At 36.0% G+C, this 27,895-nt stretch overlaps 1 protein-coding gene, 1 long non-coding RNA gene and 1 pseudogene across 2 annotated transcripts in view; 2 read left to right on the forward strand and 1 right to left on the reverse strand.

The window, feature by feature from the left end:
* LOC107757015 (serine/threonine-protein kinase 10-like) overlaps window positions 1–8,782 on the forward strand; it is a 24,775-nt gene extending 15,993 nt beyond the window's left edge. Inside the window, exons 10-18 of the mRNA XM_016574349.1 lie at window positions 447–577; window positions 1,377–1,500; window positions 2,020–2,199; window positions 3,321–3,450; window positions 4,608–4,732; window positions 4,814–5,005; window positions 6,400–6,525; window positions 6,632–6,745; window positions 7,775–8,782. Of these exons, the coding sequence (XP_016429835.1) occupies window positions 447–577; window positions 1,377–1,500; window positions 2,020–2,199; window positions 3,321–3,450; window positions 4,608–4,732; window positions 4,814–5,005; window positions 6,400–6,525; window positions 6,632–6,745; window positions 7,775–7,921 (1,269 nt within the window). The 3' untranslated portion in view covers window positions 7,922–8,782. The remainder of the gene's footprint in view (window positions 1–446; window positions 578–1,376; window positions 1,501–2,019; window positions 2,200–3,320; window positions 3,451–4,607; window positions 4,733–4,813; window positions 5,006–6,399; window positions 6,526–6,631; window positions 6,746–7,774) is intronic.
* A 396-nt stretch (window positions 8,783–9,178) lies between these two features.
* On the reverse strand, window positions 9,179–27,246 carry LOC107757014 (collagen alpha-1(XVII) chain-like; annotated as a pseudogene).
* On the forward strand, window positions 24,775–25,300 carry LOC107757017 (uncharacterized). The gene is made up of 3 exons (XR_001641888.1): window positions 24,775–24,806; window positions 24,972–24,999; window positions 25,225–25,300. It is a non-coding gene; the product is annotated as an uncharacterized LOC107757017 (long non-coding RNA).
* Window positions 27,247–27,895: the final 649 nt, after the last annotated feature.

Here is a 27,895-nt window from a genome sequence, read left to right on the forward strand (position 1 = left end):
CACGACAAATCCCCGACAGAAAACTGCTGCTGCGTTCTATTCATGACATATTGACACAAATTTCAAATGATTATCAACGGTCGCTTTGTCGCGTCCAGTGTACTAGACAGACAGCTGTTGCGACGCAGACACGGTGTTACTCACCTATGGAGAAGAAACAAAGCAACCTCGGCTAATGTGAGCACTGAACTCTCTCTCCTCCACATCATGAGTAGACACGCCCCTTACTGCTGATTGGCTACAAGTTTGTTTTGCTACTCGGCCCGAATCAGTTTTCTAAAGCGTTTTTGAAAAATCATTACCCCACCTTTAATGAAGCCTATTCAATCCACTTATATAAAATTATCATAAATATTTTGTTATAAATCATAAAAAGGCTGAAAAATATCAGGATTTTTTTTTAAATTCAGTATTTCCAAATAAATAATATTTAATATGTGTTCTAGGACAACAAGAGGCAGAAGAAGACTCTGAAAAAGACTCGCAAGTTCATGGTGGATGGGGTAGAAGTCAGTGTAACAACGTCCAAGATCCTCACTGACAATGACACCAAAAACGAGGAGATGAGATTCCTCCGGTGAGCCATCAGCTGTTTAAGTGCTCCGAGATGATTTGCATGTTTGCATCATATTTGCATTCATTGGTAATGACTTTGGTGATACTTCCTGTTCGTGCCTGGGCGAGCATCCTGTTAGACTGGATAATGCCATTTCCAGAAAAGCTCTACTGTTTTCAGCCTTATGCAGTTTTTTTTTCTCATCTAGCATCAATCTTAAACATTTTAGAGATAAAATGATAATTATGATAATCATTTAGATTTTAATTCTTACTTTTTGGTAATCCTAAAATTGTAAAAAAATAAATAAATAAAAAGTGGGATGAAAATGCAGTCATCCAGCTGATGTTTCTTTGTTAAATATCCAGTTTATACTTAAATGAGAAGTAAAATGGGTTGTAAATGTGGTTTAATGTTGACTTTAAACTGAGGAATAAGTAATAAAATACTTTTTAACTGCAAAAATGTGCCTAAATCAACATTTGTAGGTGGATTTATGGATTACATAACAAAAGCTAAAAAAGTATTAAGTATAAAAGTCATTTAAATACTGTGCATTCTTAAAAGTAAAGGTTCCAAAAGGATTTTTTTCACAGCAATTTTCCCCAAACTTTTTCAGTTTTTTAAAAGAACTGTTTTATTGTCAGTGTGAAGAGCAATTTAAAGTTCTAAAAAATCTTAATCCACTACAAAGAAGTTTTTACGGAATGGAAAGTTTCTGTGGCTGTTAAAGGTTCTTTATGAAATGCTAGATGCAAATAAAGAACCTTTATTTTTGTTGTTGGATCAGTGTAAAATGAGTGTAAAATGTGTGTTTCAGGCGTCAGGAGCTGAGGGAGTTGAGACTTCTGCAGAAAGAAGAGCAGCGAGCCCAACAGCAGCTCAGCAACAAACTCCAGCAGCAGAGAGAGCAGATCTACAGACGCTTCGAACAGGAAGGCACGGTGAGCAAGAACCAACTGCTGTCAAACAACTATTTACTGGGATCACCCTTGAAACCATGCTCTGTTGCCACAACAGGACCCAAAGCCTGTCAAGATACTCTGCTGATGTGATTATTTTCAGATATTTATTACATTAATAGCTTTAGTTAGGTGTGTAAACACTACTGGTGACACCAAAGCCTGAGACACTGGCGAGAACCTCACTGAATTACATCACATGCTCAACAGCTTCATTATTTTTTGGGTACATAATCTGTGTCTGACTATGAAGGGGAGGTCAGTATTTTAAGCTACCTGGAATTGTGCCAGTTAACCTGGTCAACAGTCATTTTAATGGTTAATTGTATTTATTTATTTATTTTATTTTGTCACTAATTGTGTACTTTTCCTCCTGTTTTACATAATGCCATCAGCCATGGCAAAGATTTGTTATTCATGTCTTATTTCAACATGACACATCTCCATAGGGGCAATTCTTGTAGATCTGCTTTATATTTCTGTGTTTTCTTGTCTTACTAGAGTAAGAAGCGTCAGTATGATACGGAGGTGGAGAATATGGAACGGCAGCAGAAACAGACCATTGAGCGTCTGGAGCAGGAACACACCGAGCGTCTCAGAGACGAGGCCAAACGCATCAAAGCCGAGCAGGACAAAGAGCTTTCCAAGTTTCAGAGCGTGCTCAAGAACCGCAAGAAAGAGGTACGGAAGAGTTTAGGATGTTTTTCCCCCCACTTTCCAGAAGATGCTTCCTGTTGTTGATTTTAATACGCTTGTGAGCTCTTTTCCCAGACTGCTTCTGATGTGTCCTCAACTAAATAAAACTCCCACTGCCTGAGCTTCACCCTGTAAAATCCACCCAAATCTTCTTTATCCTTCCCTCTCTGACACTGGCATTTTTTCGGGGAGTTCAGGAGCTCTCACCCAAACATGTGATCATCCTGAAACATATTAGGATGGATCTAATACAATCTCCTTGTGAGGAGGTACTGCAACATCCAAAAAATTGATCCTGAGGTTGTTTTTCACTACTTGTTTTTTCTAGATGAGGCACATTTTGTCCTTTAGTTTTTGTAGTAATTATTTTATTTTTTTTCAAATCTGTTTTTTTTATTTTTTATTCCTATGTTGTTTGTTTGCACAACACTCAGATTTTATATGTATATATATATATGTATATATATAAAACGGTGTGTGTGTGTGTGTTCACTGCTGTGTGTGTACACTTTGCATGGGATAAATGCAGAACCCGTTATGTGTGCTTTGACTGTACTGACAGGATGTAGCTCATGTGACCACACAGTCTCTCCAGCGCCGCCCTGCAGGATGTAAGCGGTGTGTCTGTTGTGAAACATGAACTCCGCTTTCCTCTTTCTTCATCCACTTTACTGTCAGTGTTTGGTCTCAACTGGAGAAGTCCGTACAATATTAACTTGTATAGATGGTTAAAGCAATTTCATCTTTTTCAACAGCACTGTCATTAATGTAATGTTTACCACAGATTTGTTTTTCCTCATTAAAAAAAAAATGCTGTTCTAAAAACCCTTTACAAATTCCCATGCAGAATTAGCCTTCCGGTTTGCCAACAAATAGACGTGACGATTAAGTAGCTCTATTCATTCTGACTTTAAATATAGAGTCGTTTAGAGGAAAGAATAGTGATTAGCAGTTAAGCTCAAGACTCTTTCATTCCAAATGAGCTTTAGTTTCTTGTAGGCTAAAATGGTTCACTAAAGTGTTTCTGTTTAGGGTACATTTGCCAAAATTGCCCTATATACTATTTTAATGCTAGTTGTTAATGCTTTGTGTGTGTATGTTTGTAGGAGCAGGAGTTTCTTCAGAAGCAGCAGCAGGATCTGGACAGCGCTCTGAAGAAGATCATTCAGCAGCACAAACATGAGCTGGCCACTATCGAGAGAGACTGTCTCAACAACAAGCAGCAGCTCCTGAGAGGTCAGTCCGGACATCGCCGCTCAATATTAGCCCTAAAAGTCTCACTTTCATCCTCCCCAACTGATAACTTACAGCTTTTGCAGTGTTAGCAGTTCAGACTATTCAGACTCTCATGTGGCCTTTAGCGGTCTGGTCTGGTCTGATCCTGCTGTTAAATGCATTACCATGGCATCTGCTCCATATGCCCTCCTCGGGGCTTTTTAGAGGCTCCTATACTGCAAGTCGAACGTAATTCCTACATGATATCTCGGATGCCTGAAACCTGATGAGTTGTCTGCTGTTCAGGAGGTGATATACTGTATAGTGGAGGGAAAAAAAGATGGTATAAAGAAACAAAATGGCAATGATAGCATTTGTTTGTTCAGGTTTGCACATTTGTTTTCCACACCTGTTTATGCAAATATTGGCTAAACCATTTTTTTGTTGACTTTGATGTATTTTGGGCATCTCTGAACCCTTTTATGGTTATTTAAATATTTTGCCCTGGGTATTAGAGAGAAAATATAAACAACTGTTCAAAGGAATATCCATTTTTCATATTGTATGTTATGTTTTGATGCCTAAATTTGTAGAATTTAAAATGATTTTAGTTTTTAAGGGGTTTTTTTGACAGTAAGAGGATTGTAATATTGTAAGCCATGCCATTGAAAGCAGTGTTCAGCTGATTTAACACTGTTCTTCCTGATTCTTGCAGACAGAGAAGCCGCTATGTGGGAGCTAGAAGAGCGTCACCTACAGGAAAAACACCAGCTACACAAACAGCAGCTGAAAGACCAGTACTTCATGCAAAGACACCAGCTGCTCAAAAGACATGAGAAGGTTACTTCCCAGATCAGTCTTACATGTGCTCTTCTGGCTGCTATTGGTGTGAATTTTTACTCTAAATGTGTTTCTGTACAGGAAATGGAGCAGATGCAGCGGTATAACCAGCGTCTGGTAGAGGAGATGAAGAACAAACAGACGCAGGAGAGAACCAGACTGCCTAAGATCTATCCATTTTTCATATTGTATGTTATGTTTTGATGCCTAAATTTGTAGAATTTAAAATGATTTTAGTTTTTAAGGGGTTTTTTTGACAGTAAGAGGATTGTAATATAAGCCATGCCATTGAAAGCAGTGTTCAGCTGATTTAACACTGTTCTTCCTGATTCTTGCAGCCAGAGAAGCCGCTATGTGGGAGCTAGAAGAGCGTCACCTACAGGAAAAACACCAGCTACACAAACAGCAGCTGAAAGACCAGTACTTCATGCAAAGACACCAGCTGCTCAAAAGACATGAGAAGGTTACTTCCCAGATCAGTCTTACATGTGCTCTTCTGGCTGCTATTGGTGTGAATTTTTACTCTAAATGTGTTTCTGTACAGGAAATGGAGCAGATGCAGCGGTATAACCAGCGTCTGGTAGAGGAGATGAAGAACAAACAGACGCAGGAGAGAACCAGACTGCCTAAGATCCAGCGCAGTGATGCTAAGACCCGCATGGCCATGTTCAAAAAGAGTCTGCGCATCACGACCACAGGGGTCACGCCGGAACTGGAACGTGAGAGAGTCAAACAGGTCAGAGGTCATATCAGCTTCAGACTGAAGGATTAAAGGAATAGTTCACCCCAAAATTAAAATTAGCTAAATATGTACTCGCCCTCGGGCCATCCAAGATGTAGTTGAGTTTGTTTCTTCATCTGAACAGATTTGGAGAAATTTAGCATTATATCATTTGCTCACACAGTGAATGGGTGCCGTCAGAATGAGAGTCCAAACAGCTGATAAAACCATCACAATTATCCACACCACTCCAGTCCATCAATTAACATCTAGTGAAGTGAAAAGCTGTGTGTTTTGCAAGAAACAAATCCATCAAGACGTTTTTAAATTCAAACCTTTGCTTCAATATCTTTTATACACAATATTTCTTTCCCCAGTGAAAAATTCACCTTGTCTGAATCAGGAGAGAAATATGCACAGATCAAGCACCGTTTATAAGTGAAAACAGTCCAAAGCAGTTCTAAACTAATATGTTGGTGGATTTTGATGTAAGAGGACAACAGAGGATGGACTTTTTCACTGGAGAAAGCGTTATGATGTATTACTCATATTTCGGCCAGATTTATGGATGAACTATTCCTTTAATAGAATAATTTTTTCTATCATATGTGACCCTGAACCACAAAACCAGTCTTAAGTCGCTGGGGTATATTTGTAGCAATAGCCAAAAAAACATTGTATGGGTCAAAATGATCTTTTATGCCAAAAATCATTAGGATATTAAGTAAAGATCATGTTTCATGAAGATATTTTGTAAATTTCCTACTGTAAATATATCAAAACTTAATTTTTGATTAGTAATATGCATTGCTAAGAACTTCATTTGGACAACTTTAAAGGCGATTTTCTCAGTATTTTGATGTTTTTGCACCCTCAGATTCTAGATTTTCAAATAATTGTATCTCGGCCAAATATTGTCCTATCATAACAAACCATACATCAATGGAAAGCTTATTTGTTCAGCTTTCAGTTGATGTATAAATCTCAATTTCAAAAAATTTACCCTTATGACTGGTTTTGTGGTCCAGGGTCACATATAAGAACTGTAGTGAAGGCCAGTATCACTTTATATGCTATAAGGGAAATTAACATGCTCAATTAAAAGCCCAGTATTGTCTTATATATATGTATATCCAATCAACAGATACAGATAAATTTAAATCTGTAATATTGGCACAAAATATCTGTGCCATATTGGTTATTGGCCAATATAGATATTGAATATATATCAGCTAATATTGCAAGATGTGCCGATATCATTACTATATATCCAGTATTGCAGTTACCGATTAAAATCTCTAATATTGGCCAATAACAGATTACATATTGTGCATCCATATTTTCTTCTTATAGTCAACATGTTTGTGTTTGTGTAGTAAATAATGTATATTTGTGTGTCCAATGAACAGTTTTCAGCACAGGAGGAGAAGAGACAAAAGAACGAGCGTGTCCATCAACACCAGAAACATGAGACTCAGATGAGAGCTCTGCAGACGCAGTGCGACGCCAACGTCAGAGAACTACAGCAGCTGCAGGTACACACTTCAGCAAACCGTACAGCATTTCTGCAAGTGCGTTATTTTTATAAATTGGTTACTTCATCCTAAAAACAAAAGTAATAGTGTCTCGTGTGTGTTTCAGAATGAGAAGTGCCATCTGTTGATCGAGCATGAGACTCAGAAGCTGAAGGAGCTGGATGAGGAGCACAGCGCAGAGCTCAAGGACTGGAGAGACAAACTCAGACCCCGCAAGAAGGTACTTAATGTTATTAACAGTAGTACTGAACCTCAGGCATAGTTCTGAAGTTATGAATGGTTGAGTCACTATAAATGTTGCACATGAAACCTGCAATGGAAATTGATATACACTACCATTCAAAAGAGGCTGGTAAGATTTGTAAAGGTTTTTATTTCTTATTTATTTGTTTAAGTACAGCAAAAACTGTAATATTGTGAAATATTATTACAATTTAAATGACTGTTCTCTATTGAATATTGAATATATTTTAAAATGTAATTTATTCCTATGAGGACAAAGCTGAATTTTCAGCCTCATTACTCCAAGTGTCGCATGATCCTTCAGAAATCATTCTAATAAAATCATTTGTTGCGATTTTGCTGCTTAAGAAACATTTTCCTATTATTATCATTGTTGATAACGGTTGTGCTGCATAATATGTTTGTGGAAACCATGATATTTTTGTCATGATTCTTTGAATGTTAAAAAAACCCAGCATATTTCATAACATTATATGCCTTATATCAGTCTTTTAATGTGACTTTTGGTCAATTGAATGCATCTTTGAATAAACTATTAATTTCTTTTTAAGAAATCACTTTTTATTAATATTTTCTAGGTTATTTTCAATCTTCATTAAACCAATATATTGTTATAATATTAAGCAATTAAACTGCTATTTATGATAATTCAGATAAATTGCCCAGTAACTTGTGCTCTTTGTGTACATTTAATGAGACTTTTAAAGGTGCACTCCTTTTTAATTTATTAAAAATGGCATGTTTAGATCACACGACAACAAGCCAAATCTGCTGTTTCAAAGTCTGCTGATCTTGCTAAACACCCCGTTACAAGACTTCCTCACACTGAATGAATCTATAATGGCTGACTATGAAACGCTTTTGTGTAATGCTTCATCCACACCACCAGGTGTCAGTATAAGTCCAGTAAATCATTACTGAGTGCACCTTTAATATTCCACGTTTCAATCATGTTAAAAAGGTTGTATTGGTTAATGTACTAAGAACGTGAAACCTCTGTGTGCAGGCCCTTGAGGAAGAGTTCGCGCGTAAGCTACAGGAACAGGAAATGTTCTTCAAAATGAGCGGGGAGTCTGCATGCCTTAACCCCTCCACCCAGAGCCGGATCTCAAAGTTCTACCCCGTCCCGAGCGTCCAGTCCACCGGGTTTTAACGCACACGTTCACGCTAAAAGCACAGACATGCTAAACTGCATTGTGACTGAACTTCTGCTGCCTTGTTCCCTCTGATCGCTGATGTCAGTCAGAAGGAAGGAGGGACTTCATTGTTCCAGTAAACTACAGAGACGTTTTTTTGCTTTTGTTTTTATTTTATTATTCTTTTTTAACTTTAAAGGAGGATTTTCGGTGTGGTTTCCCTAAACATTTCAGCAATAGTTTATGAAAGATAATGCGATTCTGTATGCCACTAAATTTATTTTTTTTAAATTGATTTTTACCTTTATTCCCTCTCGAATCAGTGGTCTCAGTGTCTTAACGATGTGGTTTACTGTGGTATTTTAGGATTATAACTAATACATACATGGAATGACTGTTCAGCTTCAGGCTAATTTGCTTGCACTAAAGAGTCGAAGCTTGATGTCAGTAGTTACGAGAACCAAGCGAATGATTTAAATCTCGAAATCAGTCTGAATCAGTTGTGTTATTGTTGTTTTTTTGTTTTGTTTTTTGCCAATCAAAACAAATGTTCTTAAATTTTTGATGATTTCAATTATAATGAAGTTTAAAGGCACATTATTGTGCCTTTTCTTGACATTTCTTGGTTATTTTCTGTATGAATTACAGGATTTAAATATATTTGACTCTGTTATCTCACATCACTTTTATTGAGCTTTGTTTACCATAAAATGGATCTATAGGATTTAAAGTAGCAGCAATATTAATTTATTTGAGGTGTTTTTAGCATAGCATCCACACTGTATGAAAATATCCTGACGTCACTGTGGTTTAAAGTGCATTTGCGCTTGCACTGCTATGCAATGTGAACATGTAGCCTAAGTAAATCATCTCAACTTTCAGTTGACCATATGCACGATTACTTCCTGGTTTTAGATAAGCCAGCTCAGTCATTTCCGGTTACCTGTACTGTGCCTTAAGGGAGCGCCCTTTGTTAGGTTTCTCTACATAATCCATTCACAATTTGGAGAAAAGTTTTGTTTGTCTAAGAGAACCAAATGTCCACATATACCGTTTCAGGAATGACAAACACGAATGTTTAATTTACGCGAGTGAATCCGTTAAATCATGCTGCGAGTCATTGCTATGATTGACAGTGGCAACGGAATGAATCATCTAAAAAAATAGAGCTGTGCATTAAGTGATTGAGACAAAATTCAGACTAACAAAACTACAGCAGCAACAAGTCTGTGTTGGATAAAACTTAAACGATGCGCTCCGTGCATATGGTCAATTATGTCTGTGAACTTCAAAGCAAGAGAGCTCAATCTCGTCATAATGTCCATGCTACTTATTCTCCAAAAAATACCAAATGGTTTTTCAAATGCATGCGTTTTAGTTTCATTGAGATTCACTCAGACACCTCTACAATACATTAGGGTACTTTTCGGTAAAATTGTATAGAGGATGATGTGTCCTGTGAACCGACACAACTTTAATCAGTCAGGTATTGTATATTGTAGCACATTTTTTTTGTACTAGATTTCCTTTCATCTCAACTTTCAACATACAGTTCTAAATGTGTTTACTGCATTTACATTTGTGCCGTAATCTGTAAAAACTGAACAAAACATTTAAAATCTGTGGAAAAAAGACAAATGTAAAAACATGAAATTCTTGTCATTATGATATCCTGAGAGCATTGCTCATGTTTTACAGCACATTTGACTGAACAGAGAGTGCCGTGCACCTCCTGATAAAGGAATTTCTGCAGGTAGTCGCATACTCAGTACATTCATGATGCCTGTTTGCATGTTCATAGACTTTTTTTCTTTTTAAGCATTTTCAACTGATGAGGTAAAGTTAGTAGCATAACAGTTGTATGTACTGTGTTTGTGTCAAAGATCAAATCATTGTGATTATAGGAAGCTGCTGTAATTAAAACATTTGTGGTAAATAGTTCAGTTGTCTGGGTCTCTGTATTCAAATCTCTCTCTGTTTATGAACATTACTGTAGGTCTGTCTGTAAGTCACAGCTTTAAAATAAAAAGCAATCTGTATTCTCAATTTAAATGTCAAGCCACTTTTAAGTCTAATGAAAGCAGTTTAAGAACGCAAATGGCAAAAAGCACAATTTAAAGCACATACCCAGATTATATGTTAAATCCCATTCTGCAGTCATGCAAGAAAACCAGACTTTCATGATGAGGAAAAAATACATTTGCAAAAATGTTTTTTCTTTAAAAACTGGCATCATAAAGGTGAATTTGATCATGTAATGCTTGTTAATTCAATGTGAATATATTTAGCTTTCGGTAATAAATTGATCTAACACTGTCCAAAAAAAAAGAAAAGAAAATAGAAAAGAAAAGAAAAGAATAAATATGTACATGTCATTTTTAAAGCCTTAGCAGCTTAAGGCACACCAGCTAAATGCACTCTTCTAAATGACTGCTCCTCCTCCTCCTCCTCCTCCGAGTGACATATGAAGCCTCACCTGTGGGGAAAAAAGGTTTATGACATTCTCATGAATAAAATTTTTTTTTAATGATTATTCATGCATTTAGTAAACTGATAAATACCCTTCTCTCCCTTCTCTCCTTTCATTCCTGGGATACCTGGTGGACCTGTGAGTCCTCTGTCACCTGGATTGTAAAAAAGTAAAATTACAAACTGAAATATGAAACAAGGTAGAAGAGATTTGTACAGTTATGCTGTTGACATCTGTGCATATGAACATCATATGGGCATGTGATAAGTAGAACATGTACCTTTTGGTCCTGTTGGTCCAGAATATCCCGGCTCCCCTTTCTGCCCTGTTATACCTGGTGGTCCAATCATACGGTGGTCTACAGAAACAGTCAATTGTAATTAAAATCATGCATAGTAAATATATACGATTTTTTTTTTAACAAGTTCCATCTTGCCTCTGATGTAGTCTATGATTGCAGTCATGTTGGAGTAAGGAAGTTCTGGACTGATTCCTGGAGGTCCAGGGGGTCCACTGAATCCTACTGGACCTGGTGGACCTGGTGGACCTCGTGAACCTTGTGAACCTGGAATCCCTATCACACCATCTTGACCTTGTAACAGGCCATGAGCTGTGGAAAAATGCAAACATTCAAGACTCAACAAAGAGTTCCTACATCTTTTTCTACCCATATCTTGTTTTCTCAAGGCTATTTATAAGACTGTCACATGTAGCATAACTTACACTTAATGTAATCTGAAACCTTTTTAGCGATGACTGCGTAATCCAAATTCTCATCAGAGCTTGGGTGCCCTGCAAACGTCAAGTCACATTTATTTATACAGCGCTTGATACTATACAGGTCATTTTAAAGCAGCTTTACCATATGTGACCCTGGACCACAAAACCAGTCTTAAGTCACTGGGGTATATTTGTAGCAATAGCCAAAAAATACATTGTATGGGTCAAAATTATTGATTTTTCTTTTATGCCAAAAATCATTAGGATATTAAGTAAAGATCATGTTCCATGAAGATATTTTGTAAATTTCCTACTGTAAATATATTAAAACTTAATTTTTGATTAGTAATATGCTAAGAATTCATTTGGACAAATTTAAAGGTGATTTTTCTCAATATTTAGATTTTTTTGCACCCTCAGATTCCAGATATTAAAATAGTTGTATCTCGGCCAAATATTGTCCTATCCTAACAAACCATACATCAATGGAAAGCTTATTTATTCAGCTTTCAGATGATGTATAAATCTCAATTTCGAAAAATTGACCCTTATGACTGTTTTTGTGGTCCAGGGCCACATATTAAACAGGAAAATAACAGAATCGATCATGTAAACGTCATTAAATATGAGACAAATTCAAATAATGCTTTAAAAGCAGCTCTAAAAAGACAATAATAGTGTCATTATTCAGCTCAAGTCCCTGTTGATTCAGTTCAGTTCAATAACGATGTACAGTTCATTAATTACAAAACAAGTTTCATTCAGCGATAAGCAGCTTTACAGGAAACAAGTGCTGTTATCCAGGGACGTCAGTTCAATATTGATTCAGTTCGGTTCAATAACAGTGTTGATGTTGCAAAATTCATCAGTTACTAAATTAATTTGATTCATCTGTAAAGCAGCTCTACAGAAGACAATAGTGTCATTCAGCTCAAATGAGTTAAAGTTTTGATCTCATCTAATAAACATGCCACCAATGAACTGCTGAAGAGAGACTTAAGATCAAATGTGTTTAAGAAAACCCTCTTCTTACTTTTGATATACTCCTGAGGCTCTGCACGGATTTGTGGTTGGTTTTCGTTAACAGCGTAAGACACTAGTCCTCCAGAGCCTCCTGGTGGTCCTTGAGGTCCTGGGGGACCGGGAGGTCCTGGCAGACCTGTGAAACCAGCATCTAAAACAACACAGATCATCCTTTTAATACAAGCTGTTCCTATTAAATTAATTTTGATAACATTTCAGCTGTTGTCTCCAGATATTGAGATTTGGCCAATTCTTGCTATTAGCAAACTTTAAATAATCAAAAGCTTAATTTTGAACTGATTCATATAGACTAGTGTTTCTTGAGCACAAATCAGCATATCAGAATGATTTCTGAAGGATCATGTGACACTGAAGACTGGAGTAATGATGCTGGAAATTCAGCTTTGCATCACAAGAATAAATTACATTTTAAAATATATTCAAATAGAAAACAGTTATTTTAAATGATATTAAACTTCACAATATTACTCTTTTAACTGTATTTTTTGATCAAATAAACGCAGTCTTGTTGAGCATAAAAGACTTCTTTCAAAAACCTTAAAAACTCTTATTGACTTGTGAACAGTAGTATATGTTACAGGACTTTTATCTAAGCCATATGACCCAGGTCCTACCATTCAACAGTCTCAGCACTCGTCCAGCAACTTCCTGAGTGTTAAAGCCATATCCACCTGGCACACCTGGGGGTCCTGGGGGCCCTGGAGGACCAATCAGGTACTGCCTCACCTCATCTCCTATAAATAACCAAAGAAATTGTGGATGCACCAAAATCTTTCATAAACCACATTAGTTGAAAGTTAAACACATTTCACACTCACTTTGAAGGTATTCAATGACACGGTTAGCTAGCGAATCTTCAGAGCCTGATCCGGTAGGTCCTGGTGGTCCAGGTGGGCCTGGAGGTCCAGTCAGGTATTCTCTGATGGGTTCACCTGCAGAAGACATTAAATATTACAGTCATGGAGCTTATTTACCCATTTATCTCGATAACTAGTTAAAGGTGTCTTTTCTAGTGGCACCAAATGGAACCTAAACTTCTAAAGATGCTTTTCTTCTCAACATTTGCTGCCCCAATGCTAGCATGTCGTGGTCAGCTGCTATGCAGTTCTTAAAGGGATAGTGCATGAAAAAGAATATTAATTCTGTTGTTATTTACTCAGCCTCATGTCTTTCCAAACCTGTATGAATATAAAAGAAGCTATTTTGATATTTTGGGAACTGAAACTGTTTGCTCACCAACATCCTTGAAAATATCTTCTATAATGTTTCACAAAAGAAAGAAAGACATACATTTTTAGAACGACATGAGGGTGAGTAAATGATAACAGAATATTCATTTTTGGATGAACTATCCCTTTAAGTTGTTCCAGTTTTTAAGGGAGTTCCTTGGGTGCATAAAAGTTCTTCATGTCCTCTTAAACGTACTTCTAAGGTAGTCTGAAATCTGTTGAACAACATCTGGTGAGCCGCCACCCGATGAACCGGGTGCTCCAGGAGGCCCTGGGGGTCCAGGTGAACCTGGTGGTCCCGGAGCGCTTCTGGATCCTCCACCTTATAAAAACAATCACATAAAACTCTCTCTTTCACTACAGAAATGGTTTATGGTTCGTGTCATTGCAAATATTGGATCAATAGACCCGTTTGCCTACCGTAGGAGTATCCTGGAATGCCAGGGGCCCCTGGGACTCCAGCATCACCTTTGTTTAAATAATAAACAAGGTGTAATTAAAATGTTGGTACACAGATGTAGAAACACTAACTCCATTTACAATTGTAAGTGTTGTACTGTAACCGGAGGATTTTTTTACATGGGCATATGTGGAAAAACTATGTAAAACACAGATATAGTTTGTTCCAATGTACCTTTTGGACCTTCTGGCCCCATGGGACCCATTGGTCCTTGAGGTGTGGTCCTGGTGGACCCTCAGTACCTTGTTCTCCACGTGGTCCTGGTGTCCCTGGCTGTCCTGGAATACCTGGATTCAGGGTAAAATAATGTGAACTTTCCAGCCAGCTATTGTAGAATAACGAAACTTTTTTTAATTTTTTTTTATTATACAAATCTGAATCACTGACCGATTCCAGGTTCTCCAGGTAATCCAGGCTGGCCTTGAGCAGAGAAAGATCCAAGAGAAGTTTATATGTAATCCAAAAATGTCAGAATGATTATTATATGCTGTATGTGTGATTGAACGGGTCGGTCTTACCAGGGAAGCCTTGAGGACCAATATCACCTGAACAGAAGACATTAATCATTCAAATTCACAGGGTCCACAGGATCCAGGATCTCAAGAAAAAATATATATGTAATGTGTATTGGATCTACCTTGTGATCCCTTTGGTCCAATAGGTCCAGGAGGCCCAGGTGGTCCAGCAAAGAAGGTTTCTGATTGATCGCAAAAACCACAGTCAGATCACTTTTATACCATAATTTAAGATCAATGTCTCAAATGCTAATACATACAGTAAATTAAAGCATACCTGAAGTGGGTACAAAGCTTCCTGGTTCACCTTTTTCACCAGGAGGACCAGGTTGACCAATACCTGTGGAAAAACGAAATTAAAAATTAATATCGTAACAATACAGAAATGCCATCTGGAGATAATGAAGTCAGACTAATCTAAATTCAGGAACTATGTACCTGGTTGTCCATCATTCCCAGGCGGTCCTGGCGGACCAGGTGGGCCAGGAGGACCAGGTTCAGAAGGAACTTTCTCTGTTCAATTTAGATGAAGAGTGAATTAATGATATAAAAGCATTTATAATGTACATTTTAAAAGTGAACACACTCACTCCCTGCACTCTCAGAGACTCCAGGCTTCCCATCTTCTCCTTTGTCTCCTTTATCTCCCTTTGAACCTGTAGAGATTCAAATGTCAGGGAACTAAAATGTTCTGATTTCAGTCTTTCTGTTTTATAGAAAAATAAATCTCACCAGGTGGACCAGGAAGACCAGCAGGACCAATAGGACCTATGGTTAAAAAAAAATGTAATCAATGTTAGCACGGGCATACTGCTGTTTAACTGATTTTTTTCATTTCATATTAAATCCATGATGAACTTCATGACACCTGATAGTCCAGATGGTCCAGCAGGACCCGGAGCTCCATGAGGTCCAGGGGGTCCAGGTACACCCACAGTGTTAGTATTAGCGCCTACAAGGAGTGATAAGATGATGAATGATGTCACCATCAAATGAGCCAGATTAATAATATTATCATTATTACTACTAACTAATTATCATTTGTGTTCCCTCACCTGCAGAAATGACTCTTCCGGGCTCACCAGGCTCACCTAAAGAGACAACATCATGTATGTGGTAAGACAACGTGTATTTCTGTATATACATCATACCACTTCTACCTAATACAAACTTCAGTCATAATGCTATGGTATTCGGTAGAATTGAATGAATAAATAAATAAATATTACCTTTAGCTCCTGGCTGGCCCGGAGTACCTGGCAAACCTATCGTTGGGAAATAAGTGGTTAAAATAAAATAAAATAACATTTGTCCGGTGAAGGTTAACTTGCAAGTGTACGGAGCCCCTAAAGGGACATGGTGGTGGGAAAAAATCAGATTGAGTGAAAAAATTTGTGTCTGCAGTTTCACCAAAAAAATTTATAAAAATAAAATAACTGCAAAATATGTTTTGTTTAATATATGCAGCTGAGAACAAGTAAAATCTAACCTGGTGGTCCTTGGAGTCCTGGTGCACCTGTGCAGAAAAACATTTTCTTTACACGGTTTGCATTATTAACAATTATGTTTAAAAAGCATGAAAAGAGCAAATGATCTTTTTATTCATGGTGTGTGAACTTTCTTTTCATTTATACCTGGTATTCCTGCATCTCCAGGAGGCCCTGAGGGTCCCCGAGCTCCAGGCAACCCAATCGGACCTTGATCCCCTTTAATTTAAATGAAAGAGTAATTTAAAGAATGCATGCTTGTAAAGAAAGACACAGACTAATATTTTCCCAATACTTAGCCTTAAAATTACCTCGAATTCCTTTAACACCATCTGGCCCAGGAACACCTGTAAAAAATGAAATATGATATGATATATGATATGATACAGCACATACAGCTCTTTTCAATCCAAAAGTTTGGGGTCAGTAAGACTTGTTTAATGTTCTTGAATGGTCTCTTATGTTTACCAAGGCTGCATTTATTTGATCAAAAATATAGTAAAAACGGTAATATTGTGAAATATTTTTATAATTTAAAATAACTGTTTACTATTTTAATATATTATAAATTGTAATTTATTCCTGTGATGCAAAGCTGAATTTTCAGCATCATTCCTCCAGTCTTCGGAGTCACATGATCCTTCAGAAATCACTCTAATAGCCGATTTGCTGCTCTTATTATAAATGTTGTATAAAAGTGTTACAGGCTTTCTTTTACTCAAGTTTCTCTTTCTGTGATGAAACCTACCTGCTGATCCTTTAAGACCTTTCTCACCAGGAGGCCCTGCTGGTCCGACCTGACCTGGCTCACCTGACAAAAAAATATTATAAAATATTATATGCGAAGGTAAAAAAAAGCCACAGTGATTTATACATCAATGAGTGCTGATTAATATATATATATATATAGTTGTAAGTAAGATAACTCACCAGTGGCACCACGCGGACCTCTCTCTCCTTGATCGCCTAATTTAGTAAAAAAAAAAAAAAGGAATTATAATCATCAGCATAAAAACTTTAGAAGTACATGAAAAACAGCATTACTGCAATACCTGATATGTGACCCTGGAGCACAAAACCAGTCTTAAGTCGCTGGGGTATATTTGTAGCAGTAGCCAAAAATACATTGTATGGGTCAAATTTATAGCTTTTTCTTTTATGCCAAAAATCATTACGATATTAAGTAAAGATGTTCCATGAAGATATTTTGTAAATTTCCTACCATAAATATATCAAAACTTAATTTTTGATTAGTAATATGCATTGCTAAGAACTTCATTTGGACATTTTCAAAGGCGATTTTCTCAATATTTAGATTTTTTTGCACCCTCAGATTCCAGATTTTCAAATAGTTGTATCTCAGCCAAATATAGTCCTATTTATTTATTGTCCTTATTTATTCAGCTTTCACATGATGTATAAATCTCAATTTCGAAAAATTTACCCTAATGACTGGTTTTGTGGTCCAGGGTCACATATATCTATGGTTTCTACTGACCTTTGACCCCAGTTGGCCCAGCAGGTCCTTTATCACCTAAACATTAAAAAATGATGAAAACAAATAGTTCACATGAAATTCTTGAATGGGAAAATGTTAAGAAAATATATATTTACCCTTGGGTCCAGGATCACCAGAGTCTCCCCGGAAGCCTTGTGGTCCAGGAGCTCCTGGAAGACCTGGTACGCCTTGTGCACCTGCATCACCTGCAGCGACAAAACACATTTTTCTCCAGAGATTTAGCTATATCTTTACTAGCAGCTTCAGAATAAATATATCTGTAAGTATCTATTTGCTACCAGAATAATTTCTATATACTGTACTGATATTTCTCTGCTTGTTTCACTCTTTGTCTAGGTGTAGATGGTCTTACCTTTTGGTCCCACAGGGCCTGGTGGTCCTGCTAGCCCAGGTGCACCAACATCGCCAGAAGAACCTGTGGAGCAAACGCAGAGCAATTAACAAGTCATTTTTTCATCTTGTTGTGAAGGGCTTGTGTATAAACGTTTATATTATAACGGTAGAAATACTGTAATTATGACAATGGTATCACCTTTCTCTCCTTTCTCTCCAATTCCTGGGGGTCCTGGTTCTCCTCTGTGACCCGCTGGCCCCTCTCGACCCCTCGGCCCAGGTAAACCGTCATTTCCTGATTCACCTGTGAATAATACACACAAGCAGGTGTTGTAGGTCTGAATCATCTTTGTCACATGTGAGCATCTTCAACTGTAATACAAACAATTGTGACCCTGGAGCACAAAACCAGTCTTAAGTCGCTGGGGTATATTTGTAGCAATAGCCAAAAATACATTGTATGGGTCAAAATTATCTATTTTTCTTTTATGCCAAAAATCATTAGGATATTAAGTAAAGATCATGTTCCATGAAGATATTTTGTAAATTTCCTACCGTAAATAGATCAATTGATTAGTTATTACAGCAATGGAAAGCTTATTTATTCAGCTTTCAGACAAAATGTATACATCTCAATTTTAAAAAAAATTGACCCTTATGACTGGTTTTGTGGTCCAGGGTCACAATTGACTGGTAGAAGTTAGTCCTGGTTCAGTGTCTCTGCATCATACCTGCACTTCCTTTGGGTCCTCGAGGACCTTCCTGTCCAGGGTGACCAATGAGACCAGGAGGACCTGAAAAGATGCCATTCATTAACTCAGTTTATTAACTTAGGCTTTTCTTAGTACATTTCAAATCAGTATTTCTTTATTCATATATTTAGGTATGTGTCAGTAGGTACAGTATAGAGTCAGTGCAAAGGATTGTAATGTTTGTGATATAAAAAAAATACCTGGAATTCCAGGAAACCCTGCATCACCTGTAAAATTATTTGTAATATTATTAAAACATTTTCATAATATTTCATAATATATATGATATATTTGTGATATTGTTGTCACACATTTGTGATATTATGTGACATTATTGTGATATAACTGATACATTTGTGATGTGTGATACTATTGTGATGTGGCATTACTGTGATATTTTTGTAAATAATTTCTGATATTATGATACTGTTGTGATAATGTGCCATTACTGTGATAAATTTCTGATATATTTTAGATATTATGTGACACAATATTGTGATATGTTTGTGTTATAACTAATACATTTGTGATATTGCTGTGATACTGTAATATATTTGTGATATTATGTGATGCAGTTGTGCTGTGACATTATTGTGATATATTTGTGATATTATGATATTGTTGTGATAACATGACATTATTGTGATAGATTTGTGATATAATTGTGATAGATTTGTGATATTATGTGACACTGTTGTGATGTGCGGCATTGTGATATAATTGTAAAACATTTGTGATATTATGATGTATTTGTGATATAATTGTGATACATTTGTAATTTTGTGATACATTTGTGATATAACTAATACGTTTGTGATATTGCAGTGATATTGTCATATTTGTGATATTATGTTATGTTGTGATGTGATATTGTGATATAATTGTAAAACATTTGTGATATTATGATGTATTTGTGATATAATTGTGATACATTTGTAATTTTGTGATACATTTGTGATATAACTAATACATTTGTGATATTGCTGTGATATTGTCATATATTTCTGATATTATGTTATGTTGTGATGTGATATTGTGATATATTTGTAATACATTTGTGATATTATGATACTGTTGTGATAATGTGTTAAATTATTGTGATTATATTTGTGATATAATTGTAATACATGTGATATATGTGTAATATTATGTGACACTGTTGTGATAATGTGTGACAAATCTGTGATTTTATGATTTATTTGTGATATAATTGTGATCCATTTGTGATATTATAATATATTTGTGATATTATGTAATACTATTCTCATAATGTGTGACATTGTGATGTTTGTGATGTAATTGTAATGAATCTGTGATATTGATTTATTTGTGATATAATTGTGATCCATTTGTGATATTGTAATATTTTTGTGATATTATGTGACACTATTCTCATAATGTGTGACACTGTGATGTTTGTGATGTAATTGTAATGAATCTGTGATATTATGATATATTTGTGATATAATTGTGATCCATTTGTGATATTTGTAATATTTTTGTGATATTATGTGATACTGTTGCAATATTATGCATTTCTATTTATGAATCTCACATATTTGTGAATCTGACAGTTTGGTTTTATATTTTTATGAATACCTTTCACTCCAGGAGGTCCTTGGTCTCCTAGAATGACATTTGAAACGTATGTATAAGTAAAAATGCATATTCACTCCGTATTTCTCCAGATTTATCTACTGAATGTATTTATCTGTAAGTGTTACCTTTAGGCCCAGGTTCTCCTCTCTCACCCTTAAGTGAAGTTGCCAGTGAAACTATAATGAAATCATAAAAAATTATAAATGTTTAGGTAACTGACTGGATAAATCATATGTTTAGCATGAATAAATGGTAAACACCTCTAATGGTGTCCGACTGAAGTTCAGATCTGAGGATCTGTTGGATGGCCCTCTGCAGAACCACAGGGTCTTGTGCAGCAGATGCTGAACCCAGGTTTATAGTGTTATCGGCACGGACGCCAGGGATGCGCTCAGCGTATGAAGACTCCAGTGGATCAATGATATTGACAGCCGAGGAGGCGGAAAAACGACTGGTTCGAGCAGAGACTGCGCTTTCTCCGCCATCAATAGCGTCCACACGAGCCTTCAGCTTCCGGACCTCCTCACCTAGACAGAGAAATGTTCATTATGAAGGAAACTGTCAAAGTACAAGGTATACCAATTAGTCTCAAATAACATTTTGAGACATAATGTACCCAGTGCGATGAGACCACAGAGGAGTCCCAGCAGAAGGAGAAGACCTAAGATCAGTGCCAGAAGCCACTTCCACCACGAGCAGCAGGAACAGAATCCTAGTCCTGCGTCGTCAGACTCATCTTTACGGATCTCTGTTGTGACATTAGAATATGCGACTATGAACAAAACCAGATCCAACAGGCCATCATTGCTGAATGAGTTGATGTTTATGAAAGTGTTTCTATAAGACATTTACCTGCATAGGTTGCCTTGTCTTTTGTTGAGGCTCTGGAAGCTGAAAACACATAAATTATGGTTTTATTGGATGTAATTTAAGGGAGGATTTTACTATTAATTAAATAATATACAGTAAGTGACTTTATCTGAATGCACCAGTCATTGTGGATTCTGTAGTGCTGGAGATCATCTTTTTCTCCCTCTTGAGCGAATCTTCAGAATCTGTTATATAAAAAAACTTTCTGTCACAAATACATTTCTACTAAAACTAAATTGTTAATTAAAAAGTAAAATGTAAAATAATCATGTCATACACTGATCATAATGTACTTATTTTTTATTTATTTTAACAATTTTTGTTCAAAAGCTTGGGGTAGGTAAGATTTTGTGTGTGTGTGTGTGTGTGTGTGTGTGTGTTTGAATGAAGTCTCTTGCTTACAAAGGCTGCATTTATTTGATCAAAAATACAGTAATATTATTATTACAATTTAAAATAAGTCTTCATTGTCACATGATCCTTCAGAGGACAATGTTGTCTGATTTGCTGCTCAAGACACATTTCTTATTATTATCAGGACATTTTTGTGGAAACCACTATAAATATTTTTTTCAGAATTCTTTCATGAATAGATATTTTAAAAGAACAGTATTCGCAATAGAAACCTTTTGTAACAGTATAAATGTCTTTACTGTAACTTTTAATTAATTTAATGTGTTCTTGCTCAAGAAAAGTATTAATTTCTTTTAAAAACATCTCCAAATGTCTGAACAATAGTGTATACAGTATTTCACTATTTTACCCAGTTCAACTGGAACAACTAGATTTTTTTTTACTAATTAAATGACTTAATATGTATATTAAGCTACAAAAAAAGTCTCTGCTGTCTACCTGCTCCAGCACTGGTGGTGGAAGTGATGAACAGTTTGCCAGTGTTTTTGGACATGATCAGTCTCTCACTCTCTTTCTTAGCTGCTACATTTTCTTTTCCAATCGCAATAAACTTGCCATCTTTCACAAACACGTCATCAGCGGTGATAGGGCTGCTGGGAACAGCTGTGAATGTGACATGAAAAAGAAGAAATTTTCATTTGGTAATGTTGCAATGTTTTAATCTGACACATTTTTAAGTAAAATTATTATTACTAGTAACAGTGGTGGCCAATCCAGCGCTGCCAACGTTCTTCTGTGCCCCATACACTAGAAGTACAAACAGACATCATAAATCTCTTACTATAGTTATTTGCATGCACTGCATCAGTGTATTAAAGTCATTATACAGAGACAAGGTTGAGTTTACCTTGGCCAGCACTGATTCCATTAACCATGAGAGCACCACCAGATGTTGACAGGTTATTATGCATCCCATATGCTGAGAGGAACAGAAACACAGAGGGCAGCCATCAGCATAAGACCAGCTAACAGGGAATGTTCTGTTAACGTTCTGGCAAGGTTCTCTCAATGTTATCAACAAACATTATTCTGGTAATGTTAACAGGGCATTCGTTCAAAGTTGTTCGGTCTTTAATAACATTCTCAAAACGTTAGCACAAAAAAAATTTCATACATTCATATAATTCATGTTTTTTTTTATGTTTTAGTTGGACATTTATCTAACATTTTTTACTACTTGTTTCAGAATGTTCAGAGAGCATTCAAAAGCAACGTTTGTTCCCACAATTTCTGCTAAATGATCAAATGGAATGTTCCCTTAATGTCTTCTCTACTGTTCAAAAAAAAAAAAACGTTTTTAAAACAATTTAAAAACTGAACGTTCAGAGAACATTCAGAAATATCATTTTCTTAATGGGAACATTAGCAAAACGTTCATAAAACGTATTTTTGTTAGCTGGGGGGTACTTTATAAATTTTGGGGCATTTTAAGATTTAACCAGAGCTCAAAAATTAAATTATTATTTTTTGTGAAAGAAATTTTTTTTTTATTTAAAGATTTGGTGTAGTGCAGTGTGTTTTAATGTATCGTAATGGTGCCTCTTGAGGGCAGTGTGAATGTAATGACCTGCACTACTGAGGGCAGATGAGCTGAGGGTCAGATTATTCTGCATGCCACCTACAACGAAACAGCACATGATCAGTTACTTTTTTTATTAGTATCTTCAACTTTAACACACAGAAATGCATGTACACAGTCAGACACAACCACATTGTCTCTGTGTAACCTGTGGGTGATGATGGTTGTTGCAGTGTGGTGTAACTGAGATTGTTTGGGTTGGTGTAATATCCGCTGAATCCAGCATCCAGGACTGTGCCGTCATAACCTGAAAGACATAAATTAGTGGATTGGCTGTGCTGTGTGAATCACAGGCATATATCTGTGCTTGTGAGTGAGTGTTACCTGACTGGCTCTCATGACGGGTGTCCACAGTGGCTTTTTTCGGGATAGGTAGAGTGTTGGTGGGAGAGCGAGGTGGACTGATGCTCCCGGAGCGACTTCCCTTCAGTAATCTCTTCACATCATCCAGCTCTGTCCCTAAATATATGACACTACCTATCATTTCCTGTAACTCAAGGCCACACTAACTAATATCTTACAAAAATATCTTAATATATATAACATATATCCTATATGCAACATATACACTGTAATAATCAATATATAATTTAAAAGGTGAAATAACGAAAATAATGTACATATAATATTATATTATGCAAGTATTAGCCAATTAGTAAATTAACACATAATAGATTTTTGATTGAACGTGAGTAACACTGACATCTAGTGGAGGGAGAGGCACTCTGCAATCTGGCTCTGATCTCACTCTCTGAAAAGAAAAAGATAACATTAAGATTTAAAATTAGACCTAAAGATGACATAAATTAAAAGAGCCGTTTTTTACTTGTTTTTTTTTTTTAAATCTAATTTAAGATGGTTGTGAAGTTAGTAAAACTAAGTATTATATATCAGAAATACCAAATACCTCGTGTTTGAGCGCGTCCTCTAGGGGCAACACTTGTCGAAACTGCCGAAAACAACAACAACAAAACATTGAAGCTGAATTTTGAGAAACGCAAGTATCACAAATGAAATAATAATACTAATAACAAGAACAAGATTCATATTATAAGAGAGTCAGTCGTTGCTTATTTCTACCCGACATCAGTACACTTTCACGAACATAAATCAACAAAAGGCCGCTAGCATTTTTGTTTTGCTAGATCATTGTCACGACATAAATACTGTAATGATGTATTACTTTATTATAGATTTGTATGTATTGATGACGTATTTTGTACACATTTTCTGTCCAATCAAATGCTCCCAATAACGAGCATGTCCCGCCCCTCAATGCATAATACAAGCAGGTAGCAAATCACGGTTCACGGGTGTGACTTATCCCTTACGAAAAAGAAGTTTATTCAAGTGTGCTATTAGTATACTTCTTTTAAACTAAAAATAGGAAAGTATACTTTTAGTCTACTTTTTATGTACTTCTCAGAAATGGGCTTTATGTACTTCTCAGAAATATACTTAAAATGACATTTAAGTATACTTGACTTACACTTAGAAAAAGTCTAAATATATTTCAGCTATAATTGTGCTCCTAGAATCCATGTTTTCATTGTTATACTTTTAGTATAGTTGCAGTACAAACTAAACATTTTGATGTAAACTAGTTGTGTACTCAACGTTTACTACTGTTATACTTAAAGTATACTTAAAAGTATAGTTTTATATACTAGAAAGTGGGCCAATTTAGTCCCAAGGAGTATTGAAATAGTACACTTACAAGTATACTACTAGTACACTGATATTTGTATACTTACTACATAAAGTATACTTAAAAATATACTTGAACTTTACTTAAGTATACTTACTAAAATAAACTTGAAGTATACTACTTTTTGGTAAGGGATTTAAAGACCATTAGCTATATTTTTAAAAGGGGCGGAACCAGTTAAACACGAGTAGGTGAGAAAAAAGGTGAGTTTGTGGGTTTTGTAAATTGTGCTGATTAATGATAAATGAATGATTTCTGTCATGCATACTACAAATTACAAATTTGTTTTTCCCCCTGAAATTCAGACCAGTCCCAAAACAAAATACTAAATGGACATAGCCTACCATATTCTTTCTTTACGTATTCAGGGGAAGAATTGCCACTGGAGCTCCCTGGGTAAATATAAATTACATACATACTGTTTAATCTGATTAATAATGCCTATTTTAACTAATATCAACAATTACACACACAGTGTGAAATTCCTCTCATTTGAAATCAATATATCCTAAAGGGTCATAATCTCTGATTTACCCTCATATCCTCCAGTGTGAAGGCTCAGACTGGTCTTCCTCTCTGCAGGAACTGTGCTGTAACTCAAACCTTTCCTTGTTCCACTAGGCGACGAGGAGCTGAACTTGGTCACAGTCATGGAGCTGGAAGTTCCTGAGGCAGACATGACTGCAGAGGAGCCAGCGCCACCTCCTCTACCTCTGGATATGTTCATACTACCTCCAGAAACACTAACAGAACCGCCTGAAGAACCAGACACAACCTCAGAGGAGGAGATGCACCCGTATCCAGAGGAAAGATCTCCACCTGTTGCTGAGGAACCACCTACTGTTGTGATGGAGGTAAAGACACTGCTAGAGCTTTTAACTGCAGAGCTAGAACTTTTAACTGTAGAGCTACTAATCGGTCCGGTTACACTGATTTCGCGAGATATTTCATCAAATCCACTAATCACAGATCCTGCTCCTGAACTGCTGCTGCCTGAACTTCCAGACGAGGAGGCTGGAGAAAAGAGAGAATTACTTATCAACTTCAATAATTGGGCAATACATATTTCTACTATGGATATTCCAGTAGATATGTTGTACAGGCTGACCAACAGCTTTGTGAATTAATAATAATTGTAATAATTTTGTGAATTAATAATAATAATTTTTTTCTGTGTATCTCAGTAGCTGGTTAAAGCTGGATGATTTCTGGACTCACAGGATATGACATAACTTCTGGAAGCGCCTCCTTCAGCATTGATCTGGGTGATGATCTTCTTCTCCACCAGAACAGTTCCTCCTGAAGCTCCTCCGGAGCCTGAGCTGTTCACAATGGAAGTCAGTACCTGTTGGCTGCTCACGGAGCTGCTGTTGCCCTCTAGTGGTGAGACACCAAATAACATTCAGCAGGGAAGAAGATTTCAATTTAGAGAACAGCACAATTAATAGTTTTTAATGTAACTATTAATGTAATTATGTAGTTATTTCAGAAATGTTATTTAAACCTACTTGGAGGTAGAGATGACAGTCTTGTGGTTGTTACAGTTTCTGTGTGTCTTTGGATTTCTGTAATTTTTTTATATAATTCAGATCAAGGGACAAATTAATTTACATTATATGCACAATTTACAGTTTTACTAATTGTCATACATTACTTAATTCTTAGAAATATAAAGGTGTTATTTTTCCATGCTCACCTTTTCCAGATCCTCCAGATCCCACCTCTGCTTTCACAATCTTGGTTGTGGTTAGCTTGTCCATTCCATGTTAATTACTGTAAACCAAAGTGACTCTTATTAATAAAATAAGATTTTTTTTTAGCTTTTTTGTTTATGTATCATCAACTTCATTAATTCAACATGCTTTTCAATAAATGCATGCAAATAGAAAATGAACAATGCAGGACTATTATTTCAAAAGCAACTTATTATTTCAAATGCAGCTCATTAAAGCATATCCTTAGTGGTTGATAAATTAATTTACATCCCATTAAATTATCCTTTTAGCTAGTAAAGATCTTTATCTTGCTTTAAACCTAGCTTTGTGGTTTCTCTTGCCTTCTATTCTTTTTACAATATGCAGCAACACCTTCCCTTTGCTTAAAATAAAGTTTACAATTAGACGATTTTAATGCCTGATGCAATAAGAAAGAGTTTAATGCCTGATACCTCATTCTTTGTTAATATATATATATATATATATATATCTTCTAAACTTTTAATAAAAAGAATCTAGACACTAATACACTAATTTAACTGAATAACCAAACAGCAACTCAACTCAATTCTTTACAGCCAAAAAGTATTTTTTTGGGGGGAGTTACAAGAGGGTTCTTTGCTGAATCCAAGATTCTCAAGAACACAGTATATACATTTTTAAGTCTGTTCATTTAGTTAACCAGCTATGAAAATGCAGAAAACTGCATCTGAATTTTATTTACAAATGTACAAATTAAAATAAACAAATACTACAAAAGCATATTTATGAAACCACAAAATTCATTAAAAAAAGTCAGAATTTTTGCTCAGAAGAAATCGACGCTTACCACTTGTTATAGTTTACCGTCTCATGTCAAATAGTCTGTCCTCTATCAACACACTGATGTTTTTCAGTTCAAGTTCAATCCCAGCACCCCTCATAAAAATATTTTTCAGCTTGGATTTCAAGCTGTGTAATAGTCATCATTACACCTGTAAAACAGTAATGATGTGTTCGCCTGGCATTTATTCACTTTCAAGAGACTTTCTCAAGCTACTAGGAGCTCTACACCCTGAAATTACTCTGCTAATGAGTCATTCATGAATGGCAGACTGAAAGATACACAGAGCTACGGTCATGAATCTATTATACAACTAAATCAGAACAACAGCCACTAAACCCACACTGCATAAACAAACTCGTGTTTATGTATGAGTATGTGTCTGTGCTTGTTCTGTAATACGTATGACATTTTTTCTGTCAAGTTTTGATCATAAATTATACGTCTAAACATAATAAGCTCATGACCACAAATGAATACTTACAAGATATTTTCCTTTACAGATTAGTTTCTTTCAGTATGTTGATGATGGAAGCTACACATAATTGGGATTCATTTGAGCTGAAAAAAGTGTAATTCTTATACATCAAACGTTAACTGTCACCGTCCCACCTGTGGGACGCTTGGTGCTCTTTTTTTGTTGTCCTTTTTCCTCTATCAAATCTTTTAGTAATCATCATAAAGTATATATATATATATATATCATTTGAAAGCTTAGAAGCCCAAGATTCATCCTGTGAAAACCATTTTGAAA

The sequence above is a fragment of the Sinocyclocheilus rhinocerous genome, unplaced genomic scaffold (assembly GCF_001515625.1).
Source record: "Sinocyclocheilus rhinocerous isolate Xijiao unplaced genomic scaffold, SAMN03320098_v1.1 scaffold953, whole genome shotgun sequence".
Lineage (NCBI taxonomy): Eukaryota > Metazoa > Chordata > Actinopteri > Cypriniformes > Cyprinidae > Sinocyclocheilus > Sinocyclocheilus rhinocerous.